The sequence below is a fragment of the Arachis hypogaea genome, chromosome 10, assembly GCF_003086295.3.
Source record: "Arachis hypogaea cultivar Tifrunner chromosome 10, arahy.Tifrunner.gnm2.J5K5, whole genome shotgun sequence".
NCBI lineage: Eukaryota > Viridiplantae > Streptophyta > Magnoliopsida > Fabales > Fabaceae > Arachis > Arachis hypogaea.
In genome coordinates, this window is record NC_092045.1 from 16,393,926 (window position 1) to 16,419,685 (window position 25,760).

Sequence of the window (25,760 nt, forward strand, 5' to 3'; positions counted from 1 at the left end):
GTGGGGTCCACAGATCCTGAGGTGTCAAGGAATTCCATCCCTACACCAAATAGGCATGTAAATTGCCTTTGCACACCATTCTGGCGTTTAAACGCCGTGTGGTGCACATTCTGGGCGTTTAACGCCCATGTAAAGCATGTTTCTGGCGTTGAACGCCAGTTTCATGCTTGTTACTGGCGTTCAGCGCCAGCTTTTCTTCTCTGGGCACATTCCTGGCGTTCAACGCCAGAATGTTGCTTGTTTCTGGCGTTCAGCGCCAGAATGATGCTCTGTTCTGGCGTTGAACGCCGGCCAGATGCATCTTACTGGCGTTGAACGTCAGCCTGTGCGTCCTCCAGGGTGTGATTTTTTTCTTCTGCTGTTTTTGATTCTGTTTTTAATTTTTTTATTTTTTCGTGACTCCTCATGATCATGTACCTAATAAAACACAAAATAACAAAAAATAGAATAAAATAAAAATTAGATAAATAAAATTGGGTTGCCTCCCAACAAGCGCTTCTTTAATGTCAATAGCTTGACAGTGGCTCTCATGGAGCCACAAGGTGATCAGGTCAATGTTGTATAATCCCAACACCAAACTTAGAGTTTGGATATGGGACCTTAACACCAAACTTAGAGTTTGGTTGTGGCCTTCCAACACCAAACTTAAAGTTTGACTGTGGGGGCTCTTCTTGACTCTGAATAGAGAGAAGCTCTTCATGCTTACTCTCTTTTGTCATAGAGGGATGGCCATGTGCCTTAAACACAAGGTAGCCTCCATTCAATTGAAGGACTAATTCACCTCTGTTGACATCTATCACAGCTCCTGCTGTGGCTAGGAAAGGTCTTCCAAGGATGATGCAATCATCCTTTTCCTTCCTAGTGTCTAAGATTATGAAATCAGCAGGGATGTAAAGGCCTTCAACCTTTACTAACACGTCCTCTACTATTCCATAAGCTTGTCTCAATGACTTGTCAGCCAATTGTAGTGAGAACAAGGCAGGTTGTACCTCAATGATCCCCAGCTTCTCCATTACAGAGAGTGGCATAAGATTTATCCCTGACCCCAGATCACACAGAGCTTTTTCAAAGGTCATGGTGCCTATGGTACAAGGTATTAAGAACTTGCCAGGATGTTGTTTCTTTTGAGGTAGAATTTACTGAATCCAGGTATCCAGTTCACTAATGAGCAAGGGAGGTTCATTTTCCCATGTCTCATTACCAAACAACTTGGCATTCAGCTTCATGATAGCTCCTAAATATTGAGCAACTTGCTCTCCAGTTACATCTTCATCCTCTTCAGAGGAAGAATAGTCTTCAGAGCTCATGAATGGCAGAAAGAGATTTAATGGAATCTTTATGGTCTTTATATGAGCCTCAGATTCCTTTGGATCCTTAATAGGAAACTCCTTCTTGCTTGAGGGACGTCCCAAGAGGTCTTCCTCACTAGGATTTTCGTCCTCTTCCTCCCTTGTGCATTCGGCCATATTGACTATGTCAATGGCTTTGCACTCTCCCTTTGGATTCTCTTCTGTATTGCTTGGGAGAATACTGGGAGGAGTTTCAATAACTTTCTTACTCAGCTGGCCCACTTGTGCCTCCAGATTTCTAATGGAGGATCTTGTTTCACTCATGAAACTGAAAGTGACCTTTGACAGATCAGAGACTAGATTGGCTAAATTAGAGGTGTTTTGTTCAGAGTTCTCTGTCTGTTGCTGAGAAGATGATGGATATGGCTTGCTATTGCTCAGCCTATTGCGTCCACCATTGTTAAAGCCTTGTTGAGGCTTTTCTTGATCCTTCCATGAGAAATTTGGATGATTTCTCCATGATGAGTTATAGGTGTTTCCATAAGGTTCACCCATGTAATTAACCTCTGCCATAGCAGGGTTCTCAGGATCATAAGCTTCTTCAGAAGCTGCCTCTCTAGTACTGTTGGATGCATGTTGCCATCCATTCAGATTTTGAGAGATCATGTTGACCTGTTGAGTCAACACTTTGTTCTGAGCCAATATGGCATTCAGAGCATCAATTTCAAGAACTCCTTTCTTCTGAGGTATCCCATTATTCACGGAATTCCTCTCAGAAGTGTACATGAATTGGTTGTTTGCAACCATGTCAATGAGTTCTTGAGCCTCTTCAGGCGTTTTCTTCAGGTGAATAGATCCACCTGCAGAATGATCCAATGATATTTTCGAAAATTCAGAGAGACCATAATAGAATATATCCAATATGGTCCATTCTGAAAACATGTCAGATGGACATCTTTTGGTCAGCTGCTTGTATCTTTCCCAAGCTTCATAGAGGGATTCACCATCTTTTTGTTTGAAGGTTTGAACATCCACTCTCAGCTTGCTCAGCTTTTGAGGAGGAAAGAATTTATCCAAGAAGGCAGTGATCAGCTTATCCCAGGAGTCCAGGCTATCCTTAGGTTGTGAGTCCAACCATATTCTAGCTCTGTCTCTTACAGCAAAAGGGAAAAGCATGAGTCTGTAGACTTCAGGATCAACTCCATTCGTCTTTACAGTCTCACAGATCTGCAAGAACTCAGTTAAAAACTGATAGGGATCTTCAGATGGAAGTCCATAAAACTTGCAGTTTTGTTGCATCAAGGCAACTAGCTGAGGTTTCAGCTCAAAGTTATTGGCTCCAATGGCAGGAATGGAGATGCTTCTTCCATCAAATTTGGACGTTGGCTTTGTGAAGTCACCAAGCATTCTCCTTGCATTATTATTATTTTCGGCTGCCATCTCCTTCTCTTGTTCGAAAATTTCTGAAAGGTTACCTTTAGAATAATGTAATTTAGCTTCTCTTAATTTTCTCTTCAGAGTCCTTTCAGGTTCTGGATCAATTTCAACAAGAGTGCCTTTTTCCCTGTTCCTGCTCATATGAAAGAGAAGAAAACAAGAAAAGAAAGAGGAATCCTCTATGTCACAGTATAGAGATTCCTTTATGTTAGTAGAAGAAGAAAGGGGTAGAAGAAATAGAAGGGGGAATTCGGATATCTAGATGGAGAGAGGTGAAGAGAAGTGTTAGTAATTAAATAATTAAATAGAATAAGAAAAGAGAAGGGAATTTCGAAAATAATTTTGAAAAAGGGGTTAGTATTTTTGAAAATTAAAAGGTATTAAAATTAAAACATGAAACACTTAATTAATTAAAAAGAATTTTTGAAAAGGAGAGAGGTATTTTCGAAAATTAGAGAGGGAAAAGTAGTTAGGTGGTTTTGAAAAAGATAAGAAACAAACAAAAAGTTAGTTAGTTGATTGAAAAAGATTTGAAATCAAATTTTAAAAAGATAAGAAGAAAAGAAGTTAGATAAGATATTTTGAAATCAAATTTTGAAAAAAGATAAAATTTTTGAAAAAGATAAGATAAAAGATAAAAAGATATATTTGAAAAAGATTTAATTTTTAAAATGACTTAACTAACAAGAAACTACAAGATAAGATTCTAGAACTTAAAGATTGAACCTTTCTTAACAAGAAGGTAACAAACTTCAAATTTTTGAACCAATCACATTAATTGTTAGCTAATTTTCGAAAATATGATATAAAGATAAGAAAAAGATTTTGAAAATATTTTGAAAAAGATTTTTGAAATTTTCGAAAAATAGAAAAAAATGAAAAGATATAATTTTTTTGAAAAAGATTTTGAAAAGATAAGATTTTTAAAATTGAAATTTTGACTTGACTTGTAAGAAACAACTAATTTTAAAAATTTTTGACCAAGTCAACCCAAAATTTCGAAAATTTGGAGGGAAATAAGGAAAAGATAATTTTTTTTATTTTTGAATTTTTAATGATGAGAGAGAAAAACATAAAAATTACCCAAAATATGAAAATTTTGGATCAAACACATAATGCATGCAAAAACACTATGAATGTTAAGATGAACACCAAGAACACTTTGAAGATCATGATGAACATCAAGAACACAATTTTGAAAAAATTTTTATGCAAAGAAAACATGCAAGACACCAAACTTAGAAATCTTTAATGCATGGACTCTAACAAACAAAAAATGCACATGAAAAACAACAAACAACACAAAACAAGAAATCATCAAGATCAAACAAGAAGACTTGTAAAGAACAGCTTGAAGATCATGAAGAACACTATGAATGCATGGGATTTTCGAAAAATGCAAGAAAAAATTTTTAAAGCATGCAATTGACACCAAACTTAAAAATTAACACATGACTCAAACAAGAAACACAAAATATTTTTTTATTTTTATGATTTTCTAATTTTTTTGTATTTTTATTTTATTTTTTTCGAAAATATTCATTGAAAAAAAAACGAAGATTAAAGAAAATTTTTTGAAAACTTTTTGAAAAGAAAATTTACTTAATCTGAGCAACAAGATGAACCGTCAGTTGTCCATACTCGAACAATCCCCGGCAACGGCGCCAAAAACTTGGTGGACGAAATTGTGATCACATGCTCTTTGTACTTGTATGAAATTTAATGATTGGCTTTATTTGAATTCACAACTCCGTTCAACTAACCAGCAAGTGTACTGGGTCGTCCAAGTAATAAACCTTACGCGAGTAAGGGTCGATCCCACAGAGATTGTTGGTATGAAGCAAACTATGGTCACCTTGTAAATCTCAGTTAGGCAGATTAAATTGGTTTATGGATTTTGGAAATTAATAATAATTGGAAAATAAAAAGGGATAGAAATACTTATGTAAATCAATAGTGGGAATTTCAGATAGGTGTTTGGAGATGCTGTGCTCCTCTTGAAACTCTACTTCACTATTCACTCTTTCTTCAATCCTCCTTACTCCTTTCTATGGCAAGCTGTATGTAGGGCATCACCATCATCAGTGGCTACTTTCAATCCTCTCGGGAAAATGGTCCTATGCGCCGTCACTGCACGGCTAATCGTCTGGAGGCATCACCCTTGCTGATGGCTACATCCCATCCTCTCAGTGAAAATGGTCCAAATGCTCTGTCACAGCACGGCTAATCATCTGTCGGTTCTCAATCAGGTTGGAATAGAATCCATTGATTCTTTTGCGTCTGTCACTAATGCCCAGCCTTCAGGAGTTTGAAGCTCGTCACAGTCATTCAATACCGGAATCCTACTCGGAATACCACAGATAAGGTTAGACTTTCCGGATTTCCGGGATCCTACTCGGAATACCACAGACAATGTTAGACTTTCCGGATCCCCATGAATGCCGCCATCTATCTAGCTTATACCACGAAGATTCTGTTGGGGAATCTAAGAGATATGCGCCCGGCCTAAAGTAGAACGGAACTGGTTGTCAGTCACGCGCGTTCATAGGTGAGAATGATGATGAGTGTCACGGATCATCACATTCATCAAGTTGAAGTGCAACGTATATCTTGGAATAAGAATAAAAGAGAATTGAGTAAAAAGTAATAGTAATTGTATTGAAACTTGAGGTACAGCAGAGCTCCACACCCTTAATCTATGGTGTGCAGAAACTCCACTGTTGAAAATACATAAGTGAAAGATTCAGGCATGGCTGAGAGGCCAGCCCCCCAAAACGTGATCAATGGCCTCCTAAGATGAAGAATAAAACAAAACTGAGACCAAAGATGAAACGTGGTCAAAAGACGTCTAATACAATAGTTAAATGTTCTATTTATAATAAACTAGCTCCTAGGGTTTACATGAGTAAGTAATTGATGCATAAATCCACTTCCGGGGCCCACTTGGTGTATGCTTGGGCTGAGCTTGATCTATCCACGAGCTGAGGCTTTTCTTGGAGTTGAACTCCAAGTTATAACGTGTTTTGGGCGTTCAACTCCGGATCATGACGTTTTTCTGGCGTTTAACTCCAGACAGCAGCATGTACTTGGCGTTCAACGCCAAGTTACGTCATCAATTTCCGAATAAAGTATGTACTATTATATATTGCTGGAAAGCTCTGGATGTCTACTTTCCAACACCATTGAGAGCGCGCCATTTGGAGTTCTGTAGCTCCAGAAAATCCATTTCGAGTGCAGGGAGGTCAGATTCCAACAGCATCAGCAGTCCTTTTTGTCAGCCTTTTTCAGAGTTTTGCTCAAGTCCCTCAATTTCAGCCAGAATTTACCTGAAATCACAGAAAAACACACAAACTCATAGTAAAGTCTAGAAATGTGAATTTAACATAAAAACTAATGAAAACATCCCTAAAAGTAGCTCAAACTTACTAAAAACTACCTAAAAACAATGCCAAAAAGCGTATAAATTATCCGCTCATCACTCTAAAACTCAACTTGTAGAAGTTGCAGCAAGACAAACAAGTTGCTACCCTGTCTGACCTTTTCTGCTGCTGGATAGATTTAACAACCTAAGTTTAAAAATTTTTCATAAATTGTATATTTAACAAAAAGATCCCAAATTTTCCAGTTTAGTTCCTTATATTCCCAAGTTTATCCCAAACTTGGCCTCATGCAATTACGATCATTACATAATTAGTTACAGCATATGCAATACCACCACAACACAACTCTACATTCTTATTAACAAACACCAATCCTAATCCATCATAAATAAATTTAAGAGCACACCATTAATAACTTCCACACCTCATAATTCCAATATATATCCACCAACAAATCTATTCTAACAACATTACAAGGCTAATCATAAAATACAACAAACAATTCAACTTATCCTACGGTTCTTCTAACCTAAGTTTTCACAACACCGTAAATATTAAATGTACGAAACTTAAATCATACATTGGCTGATCACTTAATTCACCCAAGGTAGCCTCTCAACACAAAATCACAGCCCCTCCAAGCTCAATCAAACAGCCCCAAAGCAAGCCTTGTCACCAACAAAGCTCCAAGTAATCCAAATACAATTCCAATGCATAAACACCCTCTTAAACTACACCTAATACACATATATATGTTCCAATTAAGTTTTTCATTATAAATACAATATTGAGCTAGGGTTAGGGTGTCCTTACCATACCCATATGCTCAATAGCTTGAGCCCATAAGTCCCAGAAGCTAACTTGAGCCTAAAACACCAAATTATACAAAATCTCAACACCAAAGCCCAATAAATTAAAAACTGGAAATAGGTAAATTGAGGAAGAAAATTTGGCTTTCTTACCTTTCAATGCTATGGGTTTTGTAGAGCTCGACGCCGCAGATGCATAGCCGCAAACGGTGCGACGATCGAAGCTCGGAGGGAGAAGTTATGTGGATTTGAATGAAATCAAGGGTTTTGGAATCTTCAACATGTTCTTCCCCATTTAGGTTGCTACCCAGTGTGTTTTGCATGCTGAATGGAATGAAATGAGCTTCAGCTCATTATATATAGTGAGTTGGTTGGACCCACGGGTCCGGTTCGAGACCGGTTTGACCCGTTCGGCCCAATTTTGGGTCAAATTTTTTGAAATTGGTGTCAAAATTCTCGTTTTGACGAACTCTACCCTATTTTGATATTAGTTTTGCATTTCTAATTTTCCTATTTAAAATTTGATTCGTTGACTAATTATTTACCGATTTCAGCGGGGTTTACACCCTGTGGGATCGACCTCACTCTTGTGAGTTATTATTATTTGATGCGACCCGGTACACTTGCCGGTGAATTTATGTGGAATCATTTTTCTCTCATCAATGATCTATTATAATCAGCATTAAAGTTTTATCTTATCCATTCTTTATCAATCTCAACAGGTTCTTTCTTAATAATTACTGATAAAATTTGTGATTTCCTTAGATCAAATTCTGAAGGTGTTTTATATACAAGAGTGGCTATATGTGGCTTTGTGTTATTAATTCCTATAATACTATCCATATTTCCTATTGATGAATTATCTATAGAATTTCTATGACTAATAATTTCAATTCCATTAAAAACTCTTAGTGATTGGGATCTATTCATCCTAATTCTAATATCTGGTCCTTCTCTTATTATTTCTCTTAATCTAGTATTTTCTATTTGTGACTCTTCAATAACGTCAGGTATTGCCCATTCCTCAGGCATTTTGTTTATTAATTCTTTATGTCTTAATTTTCTAGGAGTTTGTATATTAGATCTTTTTAGATTCACATGCATAATTATTGTCTCATCTTTTGAGGATTGTTTTAATGTCTTGAAGTTATAATTAACCTTAGTAATTTTATAATATATTCTATAGATTATTTCAAATGAGACCCAAAAATTACAAACACAGTTTGAGACCAAGATTCCCTATAATTCATTAACCTTTGGACAATTGCATAATATAATAGTACAAATAGGTATAGAAGTATGCACAGATATCAAGATACAACAGAAAATAAAATAAGAAAGTATCACAGAAAAAAGAGAGCTTGGCACGTTCTGTTATCAATATGAAATAACTCCTGAAAAAGCACCTAGTGGTCAGCATAAAATTAAAAAGAAAAAATTCTATAAAAAACCTAAAAATAATATAGACAAACCTCTTTATTATGAACAGAAACATTATAGAAAAGCCTATAAAAATCATAAAGGAAAACCCAAATCTTCTAATAAGAAAAAATAAGTAACATGTTGGAAATGTAAAAAATAAGGACATTACGCTAATAAATGTACAACAGAAGAAAAGATAAATAAAATAGAAAATAAAGAGATTAAACACGCTTTGACAGCCATATTAATCAATTCAGAATCAGAAGAAGAATCAATTTATGAGGATTCTTCTGAAACTGAAGGTTATTTTATACGACAATTAGACCTTATGTCAGAAGAAGAAAGCTCAGAAGGAAATAGTGGAAAAGAGGAACAGAATATTGTTTAGGAATAGGATTATGTAACTGTAGAAATTGTGAAAAAATTGTAAATGTTTTAACTAGAGAACAAACTTTTACACTAGTCAAAATAATAGACAAGTTAGAAAATACTCCATTAAGAGATGAGTTTATAAGACAATTAGTTGAGTTAGTTAAAAAAGAAAAAGAAAATAAGCAAGAAATAAGACCAATAGAAATAAAAGAAATTTATAATCGTTTTAAAAAACCAACAAGAAGAAGTTTTCCTTAATTCTCTTAAAGAGGAGATAAAAAAAAAGTTAAAAAGAGAAGTTTCAGAATTAAAGCAACAAAATATCAATATGGACTATAGATTACTAAAAATAGAAGAAGAAAATATAATAAAATTCCAAGAACGAACTTTACAAAATAGTAATAATAATAAAACAGAAGAAATAAGTAACATAATAATTCCCAAGAATTATATCAACATGGGACCAGAAAATTACATAAATATACTAACTTTATTAGTAAGCCAAAAGTGGTTCACTACAATAACTTAAATTATAGGAGAAGAAAAATTTGATTTCATAGCTATGTTTGATTCAGGAGCCGATGTCAATTGTATACAAGAAGGGTTAATACCTACAAAATACTATGAAAAAACTACAAAAAATATTCTAAAAGCAGAAAATGACAGAATGACTATAGATTATAAATTGTCTAAAGCAAAAATTTGTAAAAATAGAGTATGCTTTGCCACTACATTCTTTTTGGCAAGAAATATATCTCATCAAGTTATATTAGGAAATCATTTTACTTTACTATTATATCCCTTTAATGTTGACATCGACGGAATAGCTTGTACACGAATTTCCAATTATCCTGTTCATTTTGAATTTCTCATTAGACCAAAGTAACATGAGTTCAATATGTTACAACACCTATCTACACAAATTAATGTTATGGAAAAAGAAACAAAGTCAGTTAACTATTTAAACTAAAGAAAATTTTACAACATCTACCTATCCAAATTAACGTTATAGAAAGAAAAACAAGACAAATTAATTATTTAAATCAAGAAGTTATATATAAAAAAATAGAAGAACAAACTCCTAAATACAAAATAAAATAAAAGGAATTGAAGAAAAAATTAAAAAAGAACTATGTAGCCTAAACCCTAAAGTTTTTCATCATAGAAAATTATACGAAATATCTTTACCATATGAAGATGTGTTTAATGAAAAAGATATACCAATAAAAGCAAAATCTATACATATGACTAAAGAATATTTAGAATATTGTAAAAAAGAAATACAAGAGTATTTGGATAAGGGATTAATAAGGCCTTCAAAATCACCCTAAAACTGTACAGGCTTCTATGTGATGAAAGCATCTGAAATAGAAAGAGGTGCTTTAAGATTAGTTATCAATTATAAGCCTCTTAACAATGTATTAAAATAGATTAGGTATCCATTACCAAATAAAAACGATTTAATTAAAAGATTAAATAAAGCAAATATCTTTTCAAAATTTGATATGAAATCAGCATATTATCAGATTGCGATAAAAGAAGAAGATAGATATAAAACAGTTTTTATAGTACCTTTTGGACATTATGAATGGAATGTAATGCCCCAAGGATTAAAAAATGCTCCAAGCGAGTTCCAAGAAATAATGAATAATATATTTTATCCGCATATAGAATTTACTATAATATATCTTGATAACGTCTTAGTATATTTAAAAGAAATAAATCAGCATATATATCATTTAGAAAAATTTGTGAATATTATAAAAGAACAAGGATTAGTTTTATCAAAAAAGAAAATGAAAATTTGTATAAGTAAGTTTTTTAGGATATGAAATCTATCAAGGAACTATAGTATCTATTAAAAGAGCCATTGAATTTGCAGATAAATTTTCAAATGAAATAACTGACAAAAAACAATTACAAAGATTTTTGGGATGTTTAAATTATGTGGCAGAATTCTTACTTGAAATAAAGGTTACATGCGAACCTCTTTATAAGAGACTAAGAAAAAATCCACCTCCATGGACAGCTGAAATGACTTCTATAATAATAAAAATAAAAAAATGTAATAAAAGAAATACCCTGTATAAGTATACTAGATCCATCAGCTAAATTAATTGTTGAAACGGATTCATTAAAATTAGGATATGGAAAAATTATTAAACAAATACCTCCTAATAGCTCAAAAGAACAAATAGTAAAATATCATTCAGAAATTTGGAACCAGGCACAAAAAAATTATGCAACAGTTAAAAAAGAAATACTTATCATAGTATTATATATATGTGTTTCAAAATTTCAAGAAGATTTATTTAACAAAACATTTATAATAAGAACTGATTGGAAAGCAGCCCCAAGTTTTTTGAAAAATGATGTCAAAAATCTGGTTTTAAAACAAATATTTACAAGATGGCAAGCTATTTTATCATGTTTTGACTTTACTATTGAACATATAAAAGGAGAATTAAATTCACTCCCTGACTTTCTTTCTAGAGAATTTTTGCAGGGAAAGAATGGAGCAAAAACGAGCCTCCAGTGAAGATTATGGCCAACCTTTTGACCAAATAAAAGAAAGAAAATTAAGACCTATGACGATGTACCAGCAAAACAATTATCATTAAGACCTATGACGATGTCACAGGTTGTAAAAGCATCATCATCATCATCACCTTCTAAGAGCTCTTTAATTACTATTAATAATAAATTCACATTATTACAACCATCTGATCTATATAACACTCAACCCTTGAAAGAACAATTTTCTTACTATAAAAAATTCAATCCTATAAAAATATTAACCATAAAAAAAGAATGGTTCAAGAAAGACAGAAAAATCCTATATAAGACTATTTTCTCAAATACTTTCCATTATATTTCTATTAACCCACAAAAAACCCAAAAATTCTATGAATTCATATTAGTAGACACAGGATCTGTTGAATTGACACATTATAGGAATTCCAATACCAAGCAACCTATTTATTCAAAAATAAAAATCATAAAAATATTATCTTTACAAGAGTGGGAAGTACCCCATATCAGCCTAAGAGTTTCTCGTTAAAGTTTGAACCTCAGAGTTATACCTACTATAATTACTAGAAAACCTGGAATCATATTTTATTTCTATCTCCAAGTCCCCATTCTTGGTATTTAGTTCAGAAAGGAGATATCATTACAGTTTCTCAAATGGTTCCAATCATGGTTCCAGAATTTTGGACCAATAGAAGTCTTCTTCCCAAAAAAAGCCAGCATGACATATGAATATTTTAAAAGCAAGTCATCATTTTTACAAGAATACAAATTTATTTCATTCATAGCCGCCATAGGAATAAGCTGGATTATGATATGGGAATATGACTCAACAGCATATGAAGAATGTCCAAGAATACAATATTTGGTAAGAGTAATAAAAATAAAATAGTGGAATAAATATGATATAAATCTACTAAGAAGAGTAGCTATTGATCAATGGTTAACAACATCACAAAAGCGTCCAGCAATAACAGCCTCAAGCACCACCAATGAACAAATAGCTTATAAAAAAGAGAACCAATTTTTAGCGCAGAAGCGACAAATTATGGCAACCTTAGCAGCAGCAACTTTAGAGGAAGATATCCAAAAAACTCTCTACAAGCAATACAAACAGTACCTCTTGGAGAAGACGAAGAGGTCCAGTCCAGCCCGACTCATTACTATCAAGACTCTCAAGATCCATTCGAAATGTAGTAAGAACTGTATCAACGTAAAAGTCTAATAGTAAAGAAAAATGATCTTAGTAAAAAAAATCAGCAAACAGTAAAAGCAAACAGTAAATATCGGCAAATAGTAAAATCAAACAGTACTGTCGGCAAATAGTACTCAAACAGTAATTATTTGGGGTCTATAAATACCAAAGGCCTCATTCATTCAAGATCATCAAAAATTTGAAAGCTCAAGAAACCTCTCTACTTTTATATCTTCTTACTTCATATATTCTCCAAATATTTGTAATCATTTTCAAGAATTGTATCAACTTTATAAGCAATAAGAGTACAAGTTCATCTTTGTAAGTCTACTATCTTTCTTTTCTTTATTGTTATTTCTATTCTTATAACATGAAAAAGTTTCATAAAAGGCTTAAATCTTTAAAGTTAGTTAGAAGAAACATGAAAATAAGAGTAATGGCAATAAGAAGAAAAATAGGAGAATTAATAACTGAATCTTCAGACTTAACAATAGAAATAAAGAAGATAAATAAGAAAATAATCAAGACAAAAAAGTTGCTACAACAGATTAAAACCATAAAATCAGTAAAAACTGTTAAGGAAAGCATTAAGAATAAACGCATTCATCATGTTAGAAGAATGAATTATCTTTATGTGCAAAATATGATACGATTTTATGATATACAATCAAGAATACAAGCCTTTAGATCTTTACAAATGGATTCTAAACCTTTACAAGATCCTTCTTTACAAGTACAAGCTCAACCCATACAAGTCCAACCTTTACAAGTTTTAGAGTTTAGGGTTTAAGGTTTAGGGTTTAGAGTTTAAACGAGATAGCCGCGGTGCAGCCAATATGCCTTATCTCCTTTACATGCAATGTTATCTCGTTTATAGTGTAAACGAGATAATACTAAGGTATTTAAATCGATAAATATTTTTTAAAATTTTTTATTTTGATAATTATTAGATTTATTTTATTTATTTAAATAAAAAATCCTAAAAACTATTTTATTTATGGACTATTACAAAGTTATAATTTATTATTTTAATATCATGTGTAAAAATAATTCATTATTCAATAGATAAAACCAATTTGAAAGTGACTCTTAAACCTTGATTAAATAAAAAATATTGGACTCTTATAGTAAAAAGGGTACCGTAAAAAATTTAAAATAATTTGAATCAACAAAAGTAATATTATTTATTTGAAAAAAAAACCCTACAAGAAAGTTTTACTTTGTAAAGATTATATAGATTTTAATTATAACATTAGCTTATATTTTTAGTTTTTTACACAGTTAAATTGCAAAACATGGTTCTTTATTACCAAAATGGCAGCGGAAGCATTTATTAGGAAGTACATTTCTCTCTTATTTTCTTTTAGAAAAAAATCGACATATTAGTTGTTGTTAGAGAAGATAATTAATCATCGTATTAATTAAATGGAAAATGTTAGGTAAACAATGATTATTTTAAACAACATAAACAATTATCAATCATATTATATTATAATTTAATGTTACTAATTAAATTTAAGATTAATTTATTTTTTTAATTTTATTAATTCACATTGTTCAAATATTGTTAAAAAATGTTAGTTACCTATACTTTTTCTAATTAAATTTATCATTTTATACGAAGTTAATTTATATCATATTGTTTTTCTTTTAGTCATATTTTGTTTGAATTTGGAAAATACATAATATGAAATTGATAAAGCATTTAATTAAATTTGGCTCAATGCACTAAATAATTATTTAGATGGTATATAGGGTTTGCAACATATATTTTACGGTGAGAACTCAACTCAAAATTTATGTTTAGTCTGGTAAAATTTTTATTTTTTAAAAATAGTTTATAAAAGTTTACTTTTAAAAGATGACTTTATTAAAAATTGTAATATTTATGTTTGATAAATTAAATCAAAAATAATTTTTGATAAACACAAGCAACATTAATTGTGTTTGGTAAAATAGTTTTTAAAATTTAAAAATACTATAATAAACATAAATTTAAACATTAAATTTAAAAATTAGTTAACATATGAGATTATATTAAACTTTTAAATTTTAAAAAGTAAAAACCAATTTTAAAAAGTTCTATCTTAGGTACTTTCAAAAGTACTCAGATCTTTTAAAAGTTACAAACACAAACACATAATCTTTTTGATTTACCAAATACGAAATAAAAAACTTAAACTTTTAAAAATACAAACACTTTTTTAAAACATTTTACCAAACCAAGTCAAAGAATTTCAACATGGGCTTCCAAACAACACGGCTGTTTTTCAAAAAAATAAAAAATCCAGTCCAAATACTTAATCATAATTACCAACAACAAACGTCACACTAATTACCGCATCAGAACTTAACAATCTTACTGTCACCCGTCACAAATTTTTGTCTGCGCGTGCAACACAACCAACGACACGCGTCAGCTTTTTCATCCATCTCGTTTCAGCATCTGCTGAAATAATACTGCCTGAGCACCCTAACATTCTCCTATTTTATTTTATTTCATTTCGTATATATCTCTCATAATATAATTTTTAAATAGAAACAAGATCAAAAAGATGAGCAGCTTCACTATAAAAGGATGCCAACCATTAGCTGATAAAAACAAACCAACATCATTCATCTTAAAATTGCTTCTGTAACATATTAAAGCTTTTAATACGCTTGGCATCATCAACATTTTTTTTATACAAATGTTGTGTTTTAACTTTTATACTTTTATTGTTATATAAAGACATCTTTATCTAAGTAGTTATATTATATTAACTATAATATTGCTTTATGATAATTATGATGGTTTGGTAACTTGATTAAAACTGATTTATCATTGACTTTTTGGATGTAATGCAATAATGGCATTCAAACTTGATTGGTCACCTTTCATTCCCAAATTAAATAGGATAATGCTGCAAATCCGAATTCACTATCAGAGTAGTGTAAATTGATGGTGAGAAATGAAACGAATGAGTTAATGACACAACAAATACAATTGTTTTCTTAGTGGTCAGGGCACGTAAACGAAGAGTTTTAAGTGTACCAAAAATACGGTGTTTCAATTGTTTTAACGATTGATTTGAATTATAAAAAATATATATAATACATATTAATTAAAATCAACGGTTAAAATAATTAGAATATCCGTATTTCTGGTAAATTTGACATTTTTTCCAAATGTATTAATATATTATTACATTGCCACCTACTAGGCTACTACTTGCTTAAAATACTGCAAAGGTAATGTCACATGGAGGTTTCGCACTTTAAGATAATCATTTAATTAACAAATAAATTGCAAATGTTTCCATGTTATCCTAATCTATTCCATAATAGTTAAAGTATGAAATGAGCACATCATAATCGAACCTTTTACTACTATAATCCCCTTTAGCAAAGCTCTCAAGATGCAATCCTTATTAGGTACCAATACGAGGTTCCATTAATGAAAGAATATGCATAACAAGCAAAACAATGAATAAAATTGGCTAATTCTATTATCATACATGACTACTCTCACATTGACAATTGACAAAATTCCCAATCAACCCTATAATAGAGCAACAAACGTAACTGGTCTTGATTCAAGGCACAAAAATGGTCTTTATCCTCATTCATTTTCTGCTATGAAGTTTGGTTCTTCACCTTGGCAAAGGTACTCATCGCACAACGATGCTGATCCCCAATCCTTTCTCAGCCGCAGGATATCTTCAGTGAAAGTGGAACCAGGGGCTCCAATGAACACTGTAGACATCGCACATATCGTTTTGTCTAACATAGCTTCAACCTTCAGTGTGGAAACATTCAAAACTCATATCAACAAAACAGTTTTAAAGGAAGAGTTATCACCGCATATAAAAGCTTCTCACTGATGTATTTTCAATTGCATAATAATCCAACCAAAAAAAATGTTTGAAGTGAGAAACGAGTATATAGCAATACACTGCCAAGTGCCATCGCAGATGTCTCTCTTTTTTTTGTGATTGCGATACATAAACTTATGGCTCCATCGGGTACCCTTAAACTTTTATTCTCAATCCAACTCAATTCTAAGTTTAAAAGTAAAAACTTGCAGGAGCACCTAAAAGTTCTCGATCTTTCATTTCCTAATTTTCAAAACCAAAGAAAAGGAATATATAGTTATTTCACCTGTGAGTCCGCCTCAATGCCACTCCTGTATAACAAAGCATCCCATTTCTCTGCTGAGTTACGAGCAGGGCGCTTTACAAGCAGAACAGGCTTGCCATCCAGCACAACCATTGACTGAAGCAGACCAGTCTCGCTTTCTGCAGCATCCGTAGAAAGATAAATGACAGGTGCATCGGCCGTTTCAACCACCCTCAAGATGCAATCTGCAGCTTGAGGAATCGGGTAAAAGCAACTTGGTTTCTTAAGATTACTGTAAACATGCAAAGTAATCAATCATTAGTAGTACCGTTTTTTTTTTTAAGGAAAAAAAAAATTCAGCAATCGAAAAGAGCATGCAGATGCAGGGGGAGTTTACCACTATCATACTCAAACTTCATATAGACCGATATCACAAAACACCAACGATGAGAACAATAATGACTCAAGCTTTATTCCATTGATATCATAATGGCTCACCAGAATTTTAAGAAGCCATGTCTTCGAAAATGCAAGGCGATGAACTTCTTTCCCAGGAAGGTCTGAACAAATCGCTGAGCAGTGAGCACAATGAGGCGGCTAGGTTCAATCAGAGTCTTGCACTTGTGAGCAATAGGGCCACCTGGCTGCATTACCCACTGATTCTCCAAATCAGCAAAGAAAACATCCCCAATAACCATAACATCATCATCATGACCGAACTTATCCAGAACATCCTTAATCGTCTTTGGTGTCGGCTTCCGAGTATCTTCCTGCCAAACAGGCTCAGGCTTGCTCATTGACAAACCCAAAGACCCCAACTTCTTCAAATGATCATCGTCAAGATAACAAAGCTGTGGCAGAGAGAAATAACACAGGAAACTATTAATGTGCAAATGATCCTTCTTAGCACTTGCAAATTCCTCAAAGGAAATCACAACTTTTTTCCCCAAACACTTGTTAATGTGATCAATGTCAATTACCCTGTCATACTGATCATCAATTTTGGAACTTGGAATCACCAGAGTCCTACTAAGAATTGCAGCAAAGAACATATGTTTTTCCAAACAAATCAAGTGGTTTGACATTTGGCCAGAAACGCATACAGCAAGCAAAAATTTACCATCTTTAGGGTTCCAATCAATGATTTTTCTCTGTGAGAGGTTCTGATCCATTGTTCTACACCTATTGTAACTAACTCCACCGAACAAATTAGGATTTCTAAAATCGAATTCAGGCTCATTTGTGTTACCTGTTCGATGCGGATTCAGCAGAACCTGCTGAATCTCTCTGTTAAGAGAGATCTGTTTGAACAGCGCCGATTTCAGATCCTCCAATTGATTCGGATCGGAATGTGACGCATTGTGCTGAAAAGTTCGATTCCAAGCGGTTAAGAGCCCTAGTTGCTGCTCCCGCAAGAGGTTAATGGCGCGCAATTCGGATTCCTTCATTTGACCGGAGAGATGATCGGAGGAGAAGCTCGCGATAAGACCATGGCGAATTTCAGTAACAGAGAAGAAGAGAACGACGGCGATGACGGCGAGGATCAAGAAAATGTACCTCTTCCGGAGCTGGAATCGCCGGGAGCTCGAGCTGATATCTTCGACGTGGAAAGTGGAGGTGCCGGCAGTGGTGGAGGTGGAGGGAAGAGTGAGAGGCTTTCCAACATTTTGGTCGACGAGGTTGTGGTGGTCGTCTTCGTCGTCGGAAGACGAATCCATGTGGTTTAGTTTGTTAGCCACGGCGGCCAGAGTGTGATGAAGAAGCGAGCGAAGGAGTCAGTGAGTGAGTGAGCCAAACCCAACCCAAACCGAAACCCAATTCCAGTATATCAACCACCCTTTTCTCACACTTGATAACTCCATTTGCATTTCTTTCACAATTCTACAGCCATCCAACACCAACAATTATATATCAACATTCCAACATGCTAAATCGGTAAATCCACATATACGTACGTATTCAATATTCTCTATCCACAAACTATAAAGAGTGTAATGTTGAAATTCTAAAATCTGATCCGTTATTGAACATGAAAAACCGTTCTACATATGTATGTACACACAGTCACATTTGATCCGGGATAATTTACAGCAAAAATCGTAAGAAGTAACAACAACAAACACAAATTTTCAATGACACAGAAAGAGACATGTAAGGAGATATCACCAAGACTAAGTGATTGTTTGAGCGTTATTAATTTATTTAAAAAAAATTTTAATAAAATTTTTTTAAGTATATTTAATAAATTTTTAATAGTAGAAATAAAAATATTAAAAAAATAAAAAAATATTTTTTAAAAAAATTGTTATTTACATTTTTTTTAAATATTTTTTTTTTAAAAAATATTTTTTATGTAATAAATAAACAAAAAATATTTTTATATTATTATTGTTCATACCCTGGCCCAATATAAAGGCCCAGGTCCAACTAAAAGGCCTAATCTAAAGGATTAGAGCCTAGCTAAGTACCGGCCTTCACATAAGAAGTCGGTATCAACCACGACTTGGTCAGAAGAGGTCGGATGCGAGATTAGCTGGCAGATAAACACTCATTCAAATGAGTAACCGCCCCTAAAATCTCTCTAACCGTCTCATAAAGCCATATCTTAACCTCCCCAAGATAATAGGGACGGTTACCACCCTAAAGATATGGCAATACACCAACGGTGGTTATTGGCTCGCCTCTATAAATACCCTGACACCCCTTCAGGTATCTCTAAGTCCAATACTCTCTAAGACCTACTTACACTCTTGCTAACTTAGGCATCGGAGTGTCTTTGCAGGTACCACCCCCCATTCACACGCGAGCACAAGTCGGACGGAGCCTCCCGAGTTGCGGACCTTTCCGGAGTTCTCCTCCATCATACACTTGGGCCGCCAAACGCCATCCTTATTATTAATCTCCGGTTACCTACCGTAACATTGGCGCCGTTGCCGGGGACCCGAGAGATCACTCAACGATGGCGGATAGATCCCACGAAGAAGGCCATGTGGAAACAGATTCTGAACAAGAGAATCTAGACATGGGCAATGGCAATGAAGACAATGATCAACACAGAGAGGGCACCTCCGGAGTAAAGAATCCGAAGGTAAATTCCTCAGATGGACGTGAATCAGAAAAGGGCGGACCACCTCATGTAACTGAACTAATGGGATTGGTCCATAGCCGCTTGGAGCAATTGGAACAAGAGCGGGAGAGGCAAAAGGAAACCGAAAGGTACCTTAAAGAGGAGATGGAACGGCGGAAAGAGTTAGAAAGAAAACTCTTGCAGCTAGAATCCTCCCTCAAGAACTCCCGCGATGAAGGAGAAAACCAACTCCCAGGCGGAGAAGATCCCTTCAGCGAGGACATAATGAGGGCAAAAGTTCCAAGGAACTTCAAAAGCCCTGATATGGACCTCTATGATGGAACTACGGATCCAAAGCATCATCTTAGCAACTTCAAAAGTCGGATGTATCTAGCGGATGCCTCCGACGCTACGAGATGCAAGGCTTTCCCGACCACTCTATCAAAAGCAGCGATGAAGTGGTTCGATAGCCTCCCCCCGAGATCCATCACTAGTTTTGAAGACCTCTCGAGGAAATTCTTGATGAGGTTCTCAATCCAAAAGGATAAAGTAAAACATGCACCGAGCCTCCTGGGAATAAAATAGGAGGTCGGAGAATCTTTACGAGCCTATATGGAAAGGTTCAATAAGGCATGTTTAGAGATTCAAGATCTGCCGACGGAGGCAGTAATAATGGGGTTAGTCAATGGACTTAGAGAAGGTCCCTTCTCACAGTCCATATCTAAAAGACACCCCGTTTCTCTAAGTGATGTACAAGAAAGGGCCGAAAAGTACATCAATATGGAAGAGAATGCAAGACTAAGAGACTTGAGTTCGCGGCCTGGACCTACTTCCTCCTCTAGGGAAAGAGAAAGGGAAGTCAGGAAAAAGGAAGAACCCGGTCTCGAAAGGCCCAGAAAATATCACTCTTATACTCCTCTAAAGACTTCTATAGTGGATGTATACAGAGAGATTTGCAACACTGAAAGGCTGCCACCCCCAAGACCTATTAAAAATAAAAAAGGGGGAAGTCGCAGTGAGTATTGCGAGTACCATAAAATATATGGTCACTCCACCAACGACTGTTACGACCTCAAGAATGTGATAGAAAAGCTGGCTAGAGAAGGTCGGCTTGACAGATATCTCATGGAGAGGTCGGACGCCCATGGAAAGAGAAAGCGAGATGATATGGACAGAAGAGATCCTCCACCACAGACCCCTGAGAGACACATCCACATGATCTCAGGAGGATTTGCGGGAGGTGGAATCACCAAATCTTCTCGCAAAAGACATCTCAAAAGAGTCTATCAGGTCGGGGATGAGACACCCGACCTCCCCACTATATCATTCACAAAAGAGGATGGGCAAGGGATAATCCCCGGGCATGACGATCCCGTGGTGATAACCATGATCTTAGCCAACGCCCATCTCCACAGAACCCTAGTAGACCAAGGAAGCTCGGCGGACATCCTTTTCAAGCCCGCCTTCGACAAGCTAGGGTTAGATGAAAAAGAGTTGAGAGCTTACCCCGACACCCTATATGGGTTAGGGGATACGCCAATAAAACCACTGGGATTTTTGCCCCTTCACACAACTTTCGGAAAAGGAGAAAAATCAAGGACTCTGAGCATAGACTTCATAGTCATCGATGAAGGGTCAGCCTACAATGCCCTAATTGGCAGGACTACCCTTAATCGTCTTGGAGCAGTGGTATCAACTCCCCACCTTTGCATGAAATTCCCGACTCCAGGAGGAATAGCAACGGTAAGGGGAGATCAAAAATTGGCAAGGAAGTGCTACAACGAAAGCCTAAATCTGAGAGGGAAGGGCAAAGAAGTCCACACCATAGAACTAGGCGGCGCAAGAACCAGAGAAGAGCTACGACCCCAGCCGGGAGGAAAAACCGAGGAGATACAAGTCGGAGAGGAGGAAGGAAAAAACACTCACATAGGAGCCAACCTAGGGGAAACCCTGAAACAAAGGTTGGGTGAACTCCTAAGAGCTAATTCCGACCTCTTCGCCTGGAAGGCTTCCGACATGCCCGGGATTGATCCCGAGCTCATGTCTCACAGGCTCTCGGTTTACCCAGGATCCCGACCTGTACAGCAAAGAAGACGCAAGCTCGGCCCAGAAAGGGCCTCCATAGTAGAAGAGCAAGTACAGGCGCTCCTAGAAGCCGGCTTTATCAGAGAGGTCAAATACCCAACATGGCTAGCCAATGTAGTGCTAGTCAAAAAACAAAATGGTAAATGGAGAATGTGCGTCGACTATACCGACTTGAATAAGGCATGTCCTAAGGACCCTTATCCCCTACCGAGTATTGATACCCTGGTGGACTCCAGCTCAGGGTACCAATACCTATCGTTCATGGATGCCTACTCGGGATATAATCAAATCCCGATGCATGAACCCGACCAGGAAAAAACATCGTTCATCACACCAAAAGCCAATTACTGCTACGTGGTCATGCCATTCGGACTGAAGAATGCAGGAGCCACGTACCAAAGGCTGATGAACAAAGTGTTTTCCCCCCATCTAGGAAGCCTAATGGAGGTATACGTCGACGACATGTTAGTAAAAACCAAGCAAGAAGTCGACCTCTTAACCGACCTCTCACAAGTCTTCGACACTATAAGGTTGCATGGGATGAGACTAAATCCCGCAAAATGCGCCTTCGCAGTAGAGGCAGGAAAATTTCTAGGGTTCATGCTAACACAAAGAGGGATTGAGGCCAATCCCGACAAATGCAGAGCCATCCTAGAAATGAAAAGCCCGACTTGTTTGAGAGAGGTTCAACAGCTCAATGGCCGACTTGCAGCCCTCTCCAGATTTTTGGCAGGATCGGCACTAAAATCCCTTCCACTGTTCTCCCTATTAAGGAAGGGATGCCAGTTCGAATGGACTCCGGAATGTGAGGAGGTGTTCCAAGAGTTCAAAAACTTCTTAAGCCAACCTCCTATCTTAACCCGACCGGAACCGGGAAAAGACCTCGTCCTATACCTATCCGTCGCAAACAGAGCTGTCGCATCAGCCCTGATTAGAGAAGACGAGGTCGGGAAACACCCGGTCTATTTCACCAGTAAGGTTCTACAAGGTCCGGAGCTAAGGCACCACAAACTAGAGAAGTTTGCTTACTCCTTAGTGATAGCCTCAAGAAGGCTACGACCTTACTTCCAGGCTCACACAATAAGAGTCCGTACGAACCAGCCCATGAAGCAAATCCTTCAAAAGACGGATGTTGCAGGGAGAATGGTTCAATGGGCGATAGAGCTTTCTGAGTTCGATTTGAGATACGAAACTCGGACTGCAATTAAAGCCCAGTGCCTCGCCGACTTCATTGCAGAATGCGCAGGTGAGCAAGAGGAAAAACCGACTACATGGGAACTCTATGTAGACGGATCCTCCAACAAAACAAGGAGCGGAGCAGGCATAATATTGGTTGATGGAAAAGGAACCCAGATAGAGGTTTCCTTAAAATTTGAATTTCCGGCTTCAAACAATCAGGCAGAATATGAAGCCTTGATTGCAGGATTAAAGTTAGCAGAAGAAGTTGGCGCCACAAAGGTGACGATCTACAGCGACTCACAAGTGGTGACTTCCCAAATAAATGGGGAATATCAGGCAAAGGACCCCAATATGAAGAAATACTTGGAAAAAACCTTGGAACACCTAGGGCGCTTTGCGGAAACCGAGGTCAAACATATAACTCGGGATCTAAATAGCAGAGCTGACGCCCTATCCAAGTTAGCAAGTACCAAACCCGGAGGGAACAACAGAAGCCTGATTCAAGAAACCCTCAAAGAGCCCTCGGTATCAAAAGCAGAAGATGAACGAGAGGTACTTGAAGTAGTCGGCCTAAACCTCGGATGGATGAATCCCTTAGTCGAATACCTAAAATTCGACATCCTCCCTAAAGGGGAGAAAGAAGCTAAAAAGATCCGAAGGGAAGCACAACATTATACTTTGGTGAGAAATGTCCTTTACAGAAGAGGGATATCAACACCATTGCTGAAGTGCGTACCGACCTCAAGAACCACCGAGGTCTTGGAGGAAGTACATAGTGGGATTTGCGGAAACCATCTCGGAGCAAGGTCGCTGGCCAGAAAAGTAATCCAAGCAGGATTCTACTGGCCGACCTTGCAGAAAGATGCAACAGACTTTGTGAAAAAATGCCAGCCATGCCAGATGCATGCAAATTTCCACGTGGCTCCACCAGAAGAGCTCATTAGTATAACTTCCCCCTGGCCTTTCGCAAAATGGGGGATGGATCTGTTAGGTCCTTTTCCCCAAGCACCAGGGCAAGTTAAATACTTAATCGTGGGAATAGATTACTTCACAAAGTGGATAGAAGCAGAACCGTTAGCCACTATCACCGCTCAAAGAAGTCGCAGGTTCCTCTACAAAAACATCATCACAAGGTATGGGATACCTTATTCCATCACCACAGATAATGGAACCCAATTCACCGACGCCACCTTCAGAAACCTGGTAGCCAGTATGAAAATCAAACATCAATTCACCTCGGTAGAGCACCCACAAGCCAACGGGCAAGCCGAGGCAGCTAACAAGGTCATACTGGCAGGTTTGAAGAAAAGATTACAGGAAGCGAAGGGAGCTTGGGCTGAAGAGCTCCCTCAAGTGCTGTGGGCTTATAGGACAACACCCCAATCCGCCACAGGAGAAACACCTTTCCGACTGGTATACGGTGTAGAAGCCATGATTCCTATAGAAATCAGTGAGCAAAGCCCAAGGGTAATTCTTCATGATGAGGTCGGAAATGTACAGGGGCACAAAGAGGAGCTCGACTTGCTCCCCGAAGTCCGAGAGAACGCCCAGATAAGAGAAGCGGCATTAAAGCAAAGGATGACTACCAGATACAACAAGAAAGTCATTCGAAGAACATTTGCCGTAGATGACTTGGTCCTAATCAGAAACAACATTGGAGTCAACAAGTCAGGAGATGGAAAGCTCGCCGCAAATTGGAAAGGGCCATACAAAATCAAGGAAGTGTTAGGGAAAGGTTATTATAAAGTAACCGACCTGGATAGCACTGAGTTACCAAGGTCGTGGCATGCATGTAATATGAAAAGGTACTACAGCTAGAAGCGAACTCTACTCCCTGATGTACTCTTTTCCCAGCTTCATGATTTTTTCCCAAAAAAGGGTTTTTTCTGGAGAGGGGTTTTTAACGAGGCATCATAGTAGAGGCTAAGGGAAAATACACTGTCAAGACCCTTAGTAGCAAAAAGGTACCTTCCCGATTAATAAAGATCTTTCTTATCACTATATTTCTCTTAAAATATCCTCCTTTATTTCTTATAAGTCTTTCTACGAAACGCGCCGACTTAAGCTCGACAAAGCGTGAAAATCCCATGAAGTGACCTAACATGGTCGTCAGGATAAAACGACGAGGTACAAGTCGGTGTAAAGAGGTTATACAAGTTGATCGTATTAAACTCGGAAACTATCCGACTCTTAAGTCGAAAGGAAATCCGAGTAAAACAAACTCGAAAGAGCTCCGAGTAAAAGAAAACCGAGCTCCGAGTAGATGAAAAACGCATCGCAAAAATAACCTAAGTCATAAAAGCTCACTAAAGCAAAGTTGAGTATAAAGGATAACAAAAGAGATATGAAAACCTGAAAAGTTTAAAGTTTGCATACAAGTCTTTGCACGAAAAAGGCTCGAGAAAACAATGCAAGCTAACAAAAGGGTTTTCCGAAAAAGATCAAACATATTCAAAACGGAAAAGCATGTACACGCGCAAAGTAACTTAAACCCTTATCCAAAAAGGGGCACCTACTTTGATTAGAAAACCCTTATCCAAAAAAGGGCATTTATTTTGTTTAAAACCCTTATCCAAAAAAGGGCACCAAACAGAATATTTTGTTTACGGCCTTAAAAGGCTAGAAGGAAATTGTTCACAACCACCAACAAATAAATAAGTTCAAAAAAGGGGGGACCCACAGGCCGGGCCCCCATATAGCCATAAAAATAAAAAGTCATTTTTTGGACGGAGTAGAGGAATCACCACCACCAGGAGGAACACCACCAGGACCGGGAGGAGGAGCCAAAGAGGAAGTCGGGGAAAGGATTGAAGAACCCGGAGCATCTTTGGGACGAGGAGGAGACTCTATAATCCTCTGCCCCCGAGTCTTTAGGTCTGACTCGGAAATGACCTCGGG

General features: G+C 36.4%; 1 protein-coding gene across 1 annotated transcript; it reads right to left on the reverse strand.

Moving 5' to 3' along the window:
- Window positions 1-15,681: 15,681 nt before the first annotated feature.
- Window positions 15,682-18,668, reverse strand: LOC112715269 (O-fucosyltransferase 36). The gene is made up of 3 exons (XM_025767019.3): window positions 17,030-18,668; window positions 16,574-16,823; window positions 15,682-16,211 (listed from the first exon to the last, which is right to left on the reverse strand). The coding sequence occupies exons 1-3, from the start codon at window positions 18,247-18,249 to the stop codon at window positions 16,035-16,037; spliced, it is 1,647 nt and encodes a 548-aa protein (XP_025622804.1). The 5' UTR covers window positions 18,250-18,668; the 3' UTR covers window positions 15,682-16,034.
- Window positions 18,669-25,760: the final 7,092 nt, after the last annotated feature.